The following is a 13,214-nucleotide window of genomic DNA, read 5'->3' on the forward strand; positions in this document are numbered from 1 at the left end:
ATGAACAATTTTACAATGAAAACCCCCTGGATCACCAGGGAACAAAAACAAAAAGGGAGCCTAACCCACCCTTCCTAGAGAGACTTACCAGGGGAACCCCACCAAATGGGGACCCGTAACATGAACTGGATTAGGGTATTTCGGGTGAGGATGGAGGACGACCAAGAGACCAGCAGGTGGAAAGAGAGGAGGGGGGGCAGGGCAGCAGCTTGTGGACGAGATACGTGGAGCAGGTGAGGCATTGGCTTAGGAGTGGAATTAGTTCTGCCGTTTGAGTCTATATGTTTGTGTGGCAATTGATTAGTGAAGATAGAGTAAGGAATTGTTGTGAAGTGAATGGTACTGGTTGAACGGAGAGTATTTGAGTTGTTGGAGGGACTAGTAGTTAGTGGCGTAGCACAAAATGTGGGGCCTCCCTGTGAGCCATGCTTAGTTCCCCTCCCCAACCCCATCTTTGCAACAAAACATGGACCGCGCCACATTCGGGGCCTGCCTGGACGACAACACATGCTCAATACGTATGATGACCAAGCCGCTGCAGGGGCACGCTGCACACTGTGCTAGGTGAGAGATATAAATATGTTTTAATCAAACCTTAAATCTTTAATCTAACGTAGAAACAAGCGAGCTGTGCCTGGCTTTGGGCACTGAAATGTACTAAGCAACTTTGTGCTTGACCTGTAATATTATGCACAGAAATCATACCATAGGAAAACATGGTCTTGCTGGCTCTGTCAGTATATGCTAGAAACCCAAAGTACAAACAAACATTCTCTTGTTGGCTCTGGCCGTAATGCTAGCAAAAGTCTTCTGCCAAAGGAAGAAAACAGGTTATTGCTGGATGCGCAAATGCTTGCCCAACTCCCATGACACCATGTAAGAATACTCTTCAAGATGACTTTGCCCTCAACCCCAGTAAAACATGCATTGCTAAAATAAGGAAACATTACGTTATTTGGCTGTACCACCATGTAAATTCATTGCAGTATTTCCCCCTTATGAGAGTAAACAAATTCCACACCACAAAAAATGTCCAGCCTGCCTGTCCCCTTGCGCTTTAAACCCCCCACTCCAAAAATCCCTCCATGTAATAACATTCATCAAGTTGCCTTTGCCCAAAAAATAGAGTAAAATATGCAAGAAAACATCCATGTTCCAATGCCCTTTGCCTGGGCACCAAACCTGCATGCACACCTTCATACGCATTCACCCACCAGTCATTCACCCAGTGGTGGCTTGTGAATTCTTTTACTGAAGGGTATAGACATTTCCCACCAATATTCCAGAGTGATTGTGCGCCGTGAGGGAGTCCAAACCATCCAAAGGAGATTCAGAGGTGTTCCCGACCCCCTCGCCCTCTCCCAAACTCCAAAATAAATGTTTGAATAACAGGCTAATTATACAGCACACTTACTGCAAACAAGTGGGTAAAAAGATAGAGTATTTGGGTAATTTTGTAGGGTAACTCCAATCCAAAATTCCAATACATGCAAGTCACAAACAGCGCACAGGAGCATTAATGCTTTGCCATTAAAAATGTAATGTCACAATAAGAAAGCATGCCCAAACTGGCTGCACAATGTAGGCCAGTATACACACATTAAATGTACGTTTGGCTTTAGCCTTGATGATGCCCAGTAAGAATAATGTCATGCCATTGAAAGACATACTTAGACTGGTTGCACCAAGAGGCCTGAAAGAAAAGGGAATCGGGTATAACAGCCAGGGTCATGCACCCACCAGAGTTTGGAGCTTCTCTTCATCGCAGTGCCTGGTAAAAGGAAACCAGGGCTCCCAACCAGGGTCAGGGACCCACCACAGCTTAGAGAAGCATCCAAGCAGAGAAACTGGAGAAAGGCTGATTGGAACAGGAGACAGGAACTGTACAAGAAGCCAGAGAAAGGCAGGCAAAGGGAACTGTATGAGAAGCCAGAGAAAGGCTGGCAAAGGGATACTCTCCTGCCCAACACTTCAGATTGAACTTTTAGAAACTGGCAAACACAAAACTGTCTTTTTGTCCATGGAAAGGGAGTTGATTTAGTTTAATATAGAGTGTGAGGGACAGACCTAGGATTCTGACAAACGGACTGTGGACTTTGCTTTTGGACATCCGGACGGTGACACTAGTATTTTTGGTTGAGGCAGGGAACCCCCTCAGAGTTAGGGCAAGACGGGAGTTTCATTTTAATTAGCACGTTAAATAAAGGTTTATGTCAACCACAATGACTCCTCCATGTCAGAATCCTACTTCTGCACCCTTACAATAGGTTCCACTACACAGAGTTCTGGGCCAAGGTAGTGGTAGGGCAAGAATGATATTGGTAGTCATGTATCATCCAGTCTTCTTTCAATAAAAAATTATTGAACCCTCTTCAGTCGCTTGCCTAAACATACAGGGTTATATTCCACTGATTTGCTAATTGCAATCAAGTGACCACCACCTTTAACACTTACATGCTGTTGGGACCTCTGTCGTTAGGATTCCCTGCTGACGAACAGGCATGCGCATTAAACCAAAAATGTAGAGCAAAACAAATACTGTTCTGTCAAGTCAAGGACATTTAGGACTCTTCCTATTACATTCATGCAAAAAGGTACACATAATGACAACCTGTCTCTTTGTAGCCTCACACACTGTGTCTTTCCTGCAATGTACCAATCTTGCACACTCAAGTCATTACAAAATGTGCTGCAAAAATGCTGCAATAAGTACAATTTTGTGCTGCAACTTTTTCAATTTCATGCCGCCATATCCAGGAGAGTCCGATTGCTGCCGCCCATTTTCAAATCATATTGTGCACCCCTTGGTTATGACATCACAACCCGTCCATTGATTGTAAAAAACAGAATCCCAGTGTCCATCCGGATGTACATTTCTAAACCCTTTGCTCCCTCACTAACCCGACCATTCACTGAAGACTACGCCTGGTCAGGTTCCCCGACTTAACATTTCAAAGGTCCAAGCAAGGGTTCCTTCCAAATACATGGAATATCTAGATGTATTCGACCCAAAGGAGGCCGACAAACTACCCCCGCATAGGGAATACGACTGCCGTATCAAACGCCTCCCCGGAGCCAAAATCCCATTTAGTCGAACGTATGTACTTTTGCAGAAAGAGAACGTTATCCTCAAGAAATACATCGATGACAATCTAGAAAAGGAATTTATTCAGCATTTTACTTCCCCAGCAGGGGTTCCCATATTCATTATCTCCAAGAAGGACAAAACGTAACTCAGTCCTTGTGTGGATTATCTCCAATTTAATGCCGTCACAGTAAAAAAAGTTATCCACTACCACTTATCCAAGTTCTGTTAAACCAAGCCAGGAATAGTGGCTTGTATACAAAACTTGATCTTAAAAAGGAGCCTACAACCTGGTTCGAATGGCTACAGGTGAAGAATGGAAAACCGCATTAAGAACCCGATATGGCCATTAGGAGTACCTAGCCATGCCTTTTGGGCTCTGTAATGCCCCAGTGGTTTTCCAATACTTTGTGAATGTCGTCTTTTGAGATAAACTAAACATCTTCGTAGTGATCCATTTGAATGACATCCTGATTTTCGCCAAAATATATTCGGAACATGTCAGGCTTTTTTTTTTTAATAGGTTTTAGAGCAACTTTGAACCCAACAGTTGTATGCTAAACTTTCAAAATGTAAGTTTCAACAACACTGCATTACCCATTTGGGTTTCATCACCCCTGACGTTATAGAAATGGAGCCACACAAGATCTCACCATTACTGGATTGACCATGTCCAGGTTCCGTTAAAGATATCCAGTGGTTCATCGGATTTGTGAATTTTTACAGGCGGTTTATTCCCAACTATTCACAGTTTCTGCTTCGTTTGACACGGCTATCGAGTAAAGGCGTCGGCTACCGGTGGGATCAGGAAACTGAACAAGCATTCATAATGCTCAAGGAGAAGTTTACATCTGCACCTATCCTCCATTTACATGATCCTGATCTTCCTTACTTGGTAGGGACTGGTGCATCATGCTTTAGGTGCCTTTCTGCTACAAAAGAACTCTTTGTCCAAAGAAATACACTGTTTATCTTATTATTCCCACAATAAAGCAAAGAGAAATTACAGCATATTTGAGAAGGAGCTTCTGGCCATAAAAGATGCTTTCTTCAACTGGAGGCATCTTTTAGAGGGTGCTAAACAAACCATAACGGTCTTCACAGAAATCTAGGATTTCAAAAAATGGCGCAAGCAATGAACCAAAGACAGAACTGATGGATTAATTTCTTTGCCAGATTCGACTTCATAGTCACCTGTACACCAGGAAATCAGAACACCAAGCGAGCCTATCATGAAGCAACAAAAAAAACAGAAGGTATTTGTTTCCTTCCTGCAGATCGTATTATTTCCACTAATCATCCTGCATGCTTTACTTATGGGAATGCTTCGAGAAGAGCATCCAGCCCTATGGTCAGAGACACATTTCTTCATGGTCTGCCAAGCATACCGAGGAACAAAGATGATTGTTTTACGACAGGAAATTGTGGTTACCAACTAGTGCTAGTCAGCATACTCTGTTGAAGTTGGGCCATGACTTAGCAGGAGCAGGACGTTTTGCAAAAACGTAAAACATTAGAAAAGATACAACGGTATGCCTGGTGGGAAGACCCCTAGGAAACGTCCCATGGGACCCTTACAGCCCACTCCCCATTACTGATCGACCATGGCAGATCTGTTCCATGGATTTCATTACAGATATCCCAAAAGAAGAAGGAAAAACCGTAATCTTAACTATCATTGATTCCTTTAAAAAGATGGTGCATTTTATAACCCTTGAAGACATACAATCGGCTTCACAATTAGCCACATGTGTTAACTAGAACATATTCCGTTTAAATAGCTTACCTACTGCCATTATCACTGACCCGGATACCCAGTTCATATCCTCCTTTTGGAGGGTGATCAGCAAAGGACTCAAAATTATATTAAACTTTTCCATGGCTTAGCCTCAAAGCGATGGACAAGTGAAAGGGCCAATTAGACAATCGGGCAGTACCAGAGATGTACCCTGCCCCACTTCCTGTGAATCCTCCTAGTCCAAGCCTGGTTCCCTCTGCCACAGTTATTCTGGAACAATTGCAACAAGGTTTTAAAACAGTCCAGGAGCATCTTCAGAAAGCTCAAGATCAATCTTGTGTACAGGCAGATAAAAAGGGAAGACCAGCCCCAGTGTATGAAACCAATGATCAAGTCTGGGTGTCCAATCAAACTTCCTGCATGTAACAAGAAACTCAAACCCAGATATATAGGTCTGTTCAAAATATCTCGAGTAATTAATGCCATGGAGTTAAAACTACCCTCTTCCTATAAAATACATCCAATTTTTCATGTATCCTTACTGAAACCAGTTCATCAACCCAAGAATTATACTAGAGCCCTGTCACAGGGTCCCCCAGTAGTTGGACCCCAGGAGGAATGCATGGTAAAGTGTATCATTGATTCCTGCTGGTATCATCATTACCTGCAGTATCTAGTTCACTGAAAGGGTTATATTGTGCGAGATGTTATGGCTCCTCGCCTAGTGAGACTATTTCATGAGAAATATCCCTCTAAACCTGGTCCCGTCAGCACTCCCACTACCCCTGCTATGGGAAGATTTTTTAGGGGGACTGCCATTAGGATTCCACGCCGATGAATGGGGCTTCCATGTGCTGCACACAGAGCTCACTGTTTGCACTGGAGATTGGGGGTCCGATGAGTCTGCTGTCCTCTGCCACACTTCCTCTGCGACCGACTGTTTCAAGATTCAGCGTGGCGCATGACAGGTTGCACAGTCTTTTCTTCTAACCCCCATGGTGCAGAGGTCACGCTGGATCCAGAGGCAGTTCAGAGACACCATGAGGGGGAGACAGCGGGCCTAACCGGTTGTTCTCTCAGCGGTCTACATCACCTGTATTCACGCTTTTTAACCTTGTCTAAATCCATTTTACAAGTCCCGTTATTCCAGGACTCTATGACTGAGCCTTTTCTACAGCCTTATAGGTATTTAGGGTCCTAGGTATTAGTTGTTTCCTTATAGTGTTTGTCCTTTGCTATTCCCAAGAAAGTCCCATTTTACCCAGGGATTTCAATTACCCAGACTTGGGAACCAGGTCAGGCACACCACTGCAGCAGGTTAAGTCCCTGTTCAGGGCCTTATTCTTGTATTAAGTTATGCAGTGCTTTTGGGTTTTCAAATCTTTTCTTGTGTGTTCCCCTGCAGCTCCAGTGCCTATCTCTGTGATTCTACAGAACGGTGTGTGTTAAGTAGCACTCCTTTCTAGGAAAATAAACCATGCTGTTTGGGCAAGCAATACGTGACCGGCGGGTTTTTCCTTGAGGGTAGGAGGGCACTTTCTTCTGTGGATCCTATGGCTTCTCCAGTCACCCCACAATAAGTCCTCAAGACTGACATCAGCATGCAATTTTAATCATTCACAAGGTAGAGGGAAAACGAAAGAATAATACGGGGTGCATTCCCATTTACTCTTTAGTTTTCCTCTACGTCTTTTGAAGAAATAAATACTGCCAGCCAAGCGTAATTTACATTTATTAATGTGTTCTTTTGGAATGCGCCTCGTCTTTAGCAGGTGCAAAACAGAGGCAGATTCCATAGGAATCCATTAATTTTACACATTCATGAAAATCGAATGCAAACAATACACACAAACGCACTACGTAACAAAGGGAGGTCTGCATGGTGACGATCTCATCTCCGCATCCCCCTCCCCCCCAAATTGTTACTGGAGCAAAATAGGGCAGAGTGAAAAATAGAGGGGGGAAAGCATTATGTCTCACTTTTATGTGTCCATTTCCCAATACGCCCCATTTAAAATGAAGCTGAAAGACCCAGTTCTCTGAATTTACTTTCTTTATTAGAACCAATATGCTTACCAATTATGCAACTACGACTGTTCGATTAGTTCTTCTGCCTGCAGATCATGCAGAAAGTCCTTAAGGGCTTGGCGGACCATTGTGGGTTCAGGTCTGCCTCTGTGTTTGATGAGCACAGAGCTCTTGTGCAGCTTTATCTTGTGGACAAACTATTTCACACATCCAGTCTTTTCTGACTACTTATTTGTGATGTTTTACACTGTTTTCACTAGTATCAGTGTCCAAGCTCATGATCTCCACTTTGATGCATGGATCTAACTAACTTATTTTGAGGTCGCTATGTTTGGACCATCTCAAGATGGCCAGGTCGTACTTCATTAAGGAAACCTTTGCAGGGTTAGTGCAAACACCTCTAAACACGGGGCTTCAAAGTTCACCTTTTTTACTTGCACTGTCTCTTGAGGGGCAAAGGCAATTGCTCACCCAAGACAAATCATTTCAGACCCGAGCCGGGGTCTGTCATCAACCATATCTCTTTCTGGTAAACTTTAGACAATGGGGATTGGAATCCCAGCGCCCCTTACCTTCAACCACCAACACTTGCTCATCAGGACCATCTTGGCTGCTTGCTCCAAGAACTTTGTCATCCTGCGCATTTACCTTGTGATGATGTCTTTACTGCCACACTTTGGTGAAATGACCAACACTGCTACTAGTTCAACACATTTGGTTCCTTGTTGAGAATTCTCACTCACTGCCTATTTGAAGTTTTCCCTGCAGAGCCAAATAGGATCTGCCATTGTCTGAACACCCCTTTGCTGAGACACCTGGAGGGTGTAAGGCAGCAATCGTATTAGGAGCTGGGCCAATCATAGTGCAACCTGAGCCTAAGACCGAGGCGAGTGGGACAAGGGTCATGCACTGTTGCACGATTCCTTCTGCTGCTCCAGCTCCAGAGGGCAGGAGCGAGTGTGTACAGGTGGACAAGTCCAGCATGGACTGATGGCAGAAAGAGAGGGCCAAATGGTACCATAGGGAATGGGGGATCTCCTAAACTTTTGATAAACTGCAGCAATAAAAAAACATAATATTGTTAACCATGCACAAGGGATTTCAGTCTAAACACCAACCAATGTATGCAACATCGTCCCAAGGATTGCTCAACCTAACATTAACCCTACTAAAACTCTCCATACTCCTGCAATCACACCACACAACAACCAGATACAACACCCACACACGACTACCACAACTCTAAAATCTATGCTCACAAATGTATCTACCATCATTCTGATACTGCCATAGACCCTTCGCTCTGGCAAACTAGTTGGCATAGGGAATAATCAGTGTTATGCCTGCCCAGCCACCTCCTCCCTAAACTGTCGGCAGTAGTCAATCCTCAGATATTAGATACTTAGCCCTCCAAATTTTACTAAACCATGCCAGGCTGGTTAATGTTCATGATGTTCCCTTTCTGCATTTTACCGTGAAATTTGCCAAGCACAGGCTCCCATTTCCTTATCCACAAAAATGGTCTCCTCAGAGCAGCATGACTGTCACCACCCCATCACCTGCGCCACTCCTTTCCTACCACATACCAAACCCTTCCCCCAGCATTATCACCAGACCAACACCAAAACGGACACCAGAAATGTCCAAAAGCCACAAACTGCTCCCAAACCATACACATGCATCACCAATAACTCTCCTAAAATGACTTACTCCGGTCCTCGGCGCATCTAGATGCGCCAGACTCAGATCACGAACCTACACCACCCCACTTTGTCCAGACTGGGATAACACCAAAGCCAAGCAATCCAAACTGATCCCGTTACAGGGTAGCAACAGAAGCCAAAGACTTGGGTCTCGAATTATAAACCGCCCTGCATATTTGTCCCTGCCACACCTACCACCATAAGCACTGTATACACTCCAGCCTACCAAGCTAAACCATCCAAAATGACCACCATAACCAAACAACAAACCACCCCTGTTGAGGTTATTAGTACATGCTGAACACCCTCAGTCCAGTCGCCACCCCCCGCCCCATGTACCTCAAGGCAACGCTTATCAATGTACGCTCCATAGCCGCCCAGGCCACTGAAATACATGAACATATTATTGAGCAACAACTAGATTTAACTTGGTGACTGAAACTTGGCTCCACCAAGCCTCTGGACCAATACTTACCATTGCTATTCCTCCGGATTACACTATCCTTAGGACTGACAGAACGAAGTCAGTAGGTGGGGGAGTAGCCATTATTGCTAAAACCCAACTTAAAATAAGAGCTTGCCCCATCGAGAACCCAGACGGGTATGAAATTCTATTAGCCAAACTAGCTACTAACCACAAAACTACCATCAATATAGTAACTATTTACGGAGCGCCCAAGACTAATTCACAGCCTGAATTAGACATACCTTTAGTACAAACGCCACTCATCAAACCTAAAACAAAATGCATAGTCCTTGGCGACCTGAACCTCGGATTCAACAACGCCCAAGACTATAAAGCAGAAGCACTACAAGACATGGCCTTCACACAACTTGTGAACGCACCCACCCATGCAAAAGGGAGAACGTTAGATTGGATACTACCGCTTAATACCTCAGTATCCATAGATTCCATTAAGACATTAATTTGGTCAGACCACTGTAGTGTAAATTTCTCTATCACATGTTATGAACCAGAATTACCTAAACCTACCACGTCGGAATCTTATGTAACTAGAAATAGCCGCAAACTCTCAGCCGAAAACCTTAACCCAATGCTAATAAATGCCCTCAATGACAAAAAGGATTAATAATGACGGCTCTCATGGATCCCGGTGCCCTGGCTGACATTTACCACAAATGCCTTACTAATACAATAGATAACCTAGCACCTTGTGTTACTAAAACTAGACGCAAAGACAAAAAAATCGTCCTTCTGGTTTAACGATGAATTTGTTTCACTTAGACGAATTAAACAGTCGTTTGAATACTGCTTTAACAAAACCCACACTCCAGAAGCTGCTGACGCATTCAATACTGCAAATAAAATGTACAAAGCAGCCATCATTGCACACAAAGCAGATACACTCAATACCAGGATCAGCAATGTCTCCTCTGATACAAAAGAGTTATTCTCCATCCTCAAGGAGTTGGAAAACCCTATCCCAATCATTAATCCGGTTCAACAGAGTAAAGAATGGTGTACCACTATTCAAGATGCTCTTGCCACCAAAATTAAACTCTTACAAAATAACATTCTCTAAAAGAAATCTGCTATCTGAAAAATACATCACCTCGAACCAAATCACTAAGCCCATAGGATACATCACTCCTACATTCAATTTCACCCCAGTCTCCCAAGAAGTAGTACAAAATACAATAGCCAAATTAAAAGCATCAAACTGCAAAGGAGACAACTTCCCAGCACATCTAGTCAAACCATGTGTCCCCACCCTCACCCCTATTATCACCAATTTTGTGAATTCTTTCTTTCAATTCTAACCTGGTCCCAGCTAGCATCAGAGAAGAGTGGGTCACACCACACTATTAAAAAAAGCCTACGCTAGATCCACTAGCCCCCACCAATTACCGACCCATAACTACCGTCCCCTTCCTTCTCAAACTCATCGACAAACTAGGATATAACCAAATACAAACCCACCTTGAACAAAACAACCTACTAGGGGCTAGACAATCCGGGTTTAGGCCCAACCATAGTACTGAGACGGCTCTCATGGATTTGAAAAGCCAAATAGACATCATCAGAGATACAGGAAAAATGGCTACATTACTGCTGCTGGACATCAGCATCGTTCAACATTGTAGACCATGACAAACTTTGCGAAACCCTAAAAATAAATAAATAAATAAATAAGTCTCAAATAACGCCACACTCTGGATGAAATCCTTCCTAGCTGAATGAACATCCAGAGTCGCCATTGGAAATGATGCCGCTGATCCCATAGCGGTCCCCATAGGAATTCCCCTGGGATCATGCCTTTCCCCCACCCTCTACAACGCCTATACTAAACTCCTATTCTCAGTACTAGACGATATGGGTGTCATCTACACACATTTTGCAGGTGACACCTAGATCCTTATCCCCATCACTGGGGATTACACCCAAGATACACAGACCATCGATACAGTCTATGCCATCATTCAAAACTGGATGGCATTGAACAGCCTCTGTCTCAATTATGAGAAAACAGAGGTTCTCATTGTGGGCTCACAAAAAAGAATAAGCACCCTCCATCCAGACTACCCACACATCAACATAGACGGAACCCTGATCCCAGTACTCAAGCAAGTCAAAACTCTTGGGGTGGGTATATATAGACGCCAACCTCAGCAAGCATGAACATATATCAGCCCGCTCTTCCTCCACAGCATACACAGCTAAACTTATCGCACTCAGTCGCCAATTCCTCATTTCTACAAACTGCATCACTCTGGCTAGAGCGCCGATTCTATCAATTCTTGACTAAACGCAACGCCCTTCTACTAGGAACCTCCAAAAACAAACATCACCAAGGTACAACTACTTCAGAACAAAGCCCTTAGAGCGGTTCTAGGTATAAAGAAGTCCAATCGCATTTCCAACATTAGGCGAGGAAATCACTGGCTGCCTATCGAAGCCAGAATCGTTTTCAAAACACTATGTGTTGTACATAAATGTGTTACGAACAAAGCCCCCAGCTACCTCAACAACACTATCAATACAAAAACCTCTTGCAGGACCCTCAGATCCAATAACGTGGCTCTTTTGGAAATACTGCAATACAAATATAATCGAGCAGGAGGAAGAAGCTTCAGAGTCCTAGCCCCAACTCAATTGGAATGCATTACCACTTAGTATTAAAAATGAGGATACCTTATTAGGTTTCAAAAAAGCCCTGAAAACCTGGTTGTTCAACAAATAATGACTCCTGCGAATCCCAATCAACCTGGGCAACAGAGTGTTCTCGATTTATTTAACTGCAACTTTAAATAATGGTACTATTTCCTATATGTATGTCTACCGGCCTACCATGTCTGTAAAACGAGTTATAAATTAAATTGCTATCACTTTTTGCATTGATATGTAACATTGTATAAGACATTTTATAAGCTGTCTGTAACCTCGCCGTGATACCTGTTGGTTTGGGCGTGTAACAAATGTAATAAATAAAAATACATTTTTTAAAAATACAGCAAAATCCACACCTCTCCCAAGAACTCACCCAATCACAATACACTCTGTTGCAACCCCAAGCCACAGACACACAAACACTGATAGTCTCACACACTCGAATGGCCACCAACCCATACCCCCAAAAAGCAAACTCAATACACAGTGACTGTTTTTTCGAAACTGAAGCTACCAACAGAACAGCAAAAGCACTCTTGCACTAGCCCTCTCCTTCCACTAACAAATCCTGCCATCCCCTTTCTTTTCAGTTCACATCCGCCAGAACGCCAGGAGACCATGAAAATGGCAGCGGTGAACAGTATGAATTAGATGAACATAACACAGAAAAGCTCTCTGTCAAAATGCCATAGACAGGAGTGTCTTGGAGCTACATACGTTTTTCAAATTGTGCTGCCCCCATTTGCTTTTAAGTTTCGGTATTCAAACCGAGCAGATGGGAATCTCAAATTTGCAGCAAACCGCATGATGCTCCTTCTGCACGGGTGAGAATGGTGATGATAGACCGAATGTGTAACGTGTATTTTAAATAGAGTTCTGACTGAAAGCAAAAAGAAATACCGTAGTTTGGAAAAAGGTGTGTTGTGACAGTAAGTAGCAACGCCTCCCATCTTTCACTTGTCCCACCAGAATGTTATTTAGTTTGAACTGTCACAAACATGTGAGAGTACCTGAAAGCCTGCCCCTTTGCTGAAACTTATTTTGACAAGTCCTTTACCTCCTGTCATGGTCTCTTGAATGTAATATCCCTTTGCGCCTAAGCAGCCACCATCACTGGGGGTGGGTGCTCTGTACTCCTTCCGTCACTGTGCGCCTTGCCGTTCCGTATGCATATTTATCGGTGTATATTTCAGTTAAGAGCACTAGTGGTACTTTTGTATCTGTCGCATTAACTATCTCGGTTGCTAAGAGACCGTGGCCGCATAGGCTGTTCCCGGACCGCACCAACTATGCGACCACAAGGGTGGTCCGATCAAGACCTGCTCTAATACAGTGAGCAGTGACGGAGTGAAAAGCCACAACAAATCGGCGTCTCCCTCGCAAGTAAGTAACTACTCCTCTTGAAAAGTGGCAACAAGGATAATACCCCAAGGAGCGCTCGATACACGCGTTAACTGAGGTTTCAAAGACACGCAAAATCACCCAGTGTAAAACAATAGTAGTTTCCTTGATTCTATACACTAGATTGAC

The 13,214-nt window shown here is 43.7% G+C and overlaps 1 protein-coding gene across 1 annotated transcript in view; it reads right to left on the reverse strand.

Moving 5' to 3' along the window:
• Positions 1–13,187, reverse strand: part of LRRC46 (leucine rich repeat containing 46) — a 76,643-nt gene extending 63,456 nt beyond the window's left edge. The window contains exon 1 of the mRNA XM_069634651.1: positions 12,742–13,187. Within this exon, the coding sequence (XP_069490752.1) occupies positions 12,742–12,751 (10 nt within the window). The 5' untranslated portion in view covers positions 12,752–13,187. The remainder of the gene's footprint in view (positions 1–12,741) is intronic.
• Between the last annotated feature and the right edge of the window lie 27 nt (positions 13,188–13,214).

The sequence above is a fragment of the Ambystoma mexicanum genome, chromosome 13, assembly GCF_040938575.1.
Source record: "Ambystoma mexicanum isolate Mex_15411 chromosome 13, UKY_AmexF1_1, whole genome shotgun sequence".
Taxonomy (NCBI): Eukaryota; Metazoa; Chordata; class Amphibia; order Caudata; family Ambystomatidae; genus Ambystoma; species Ambystoma mexicanum.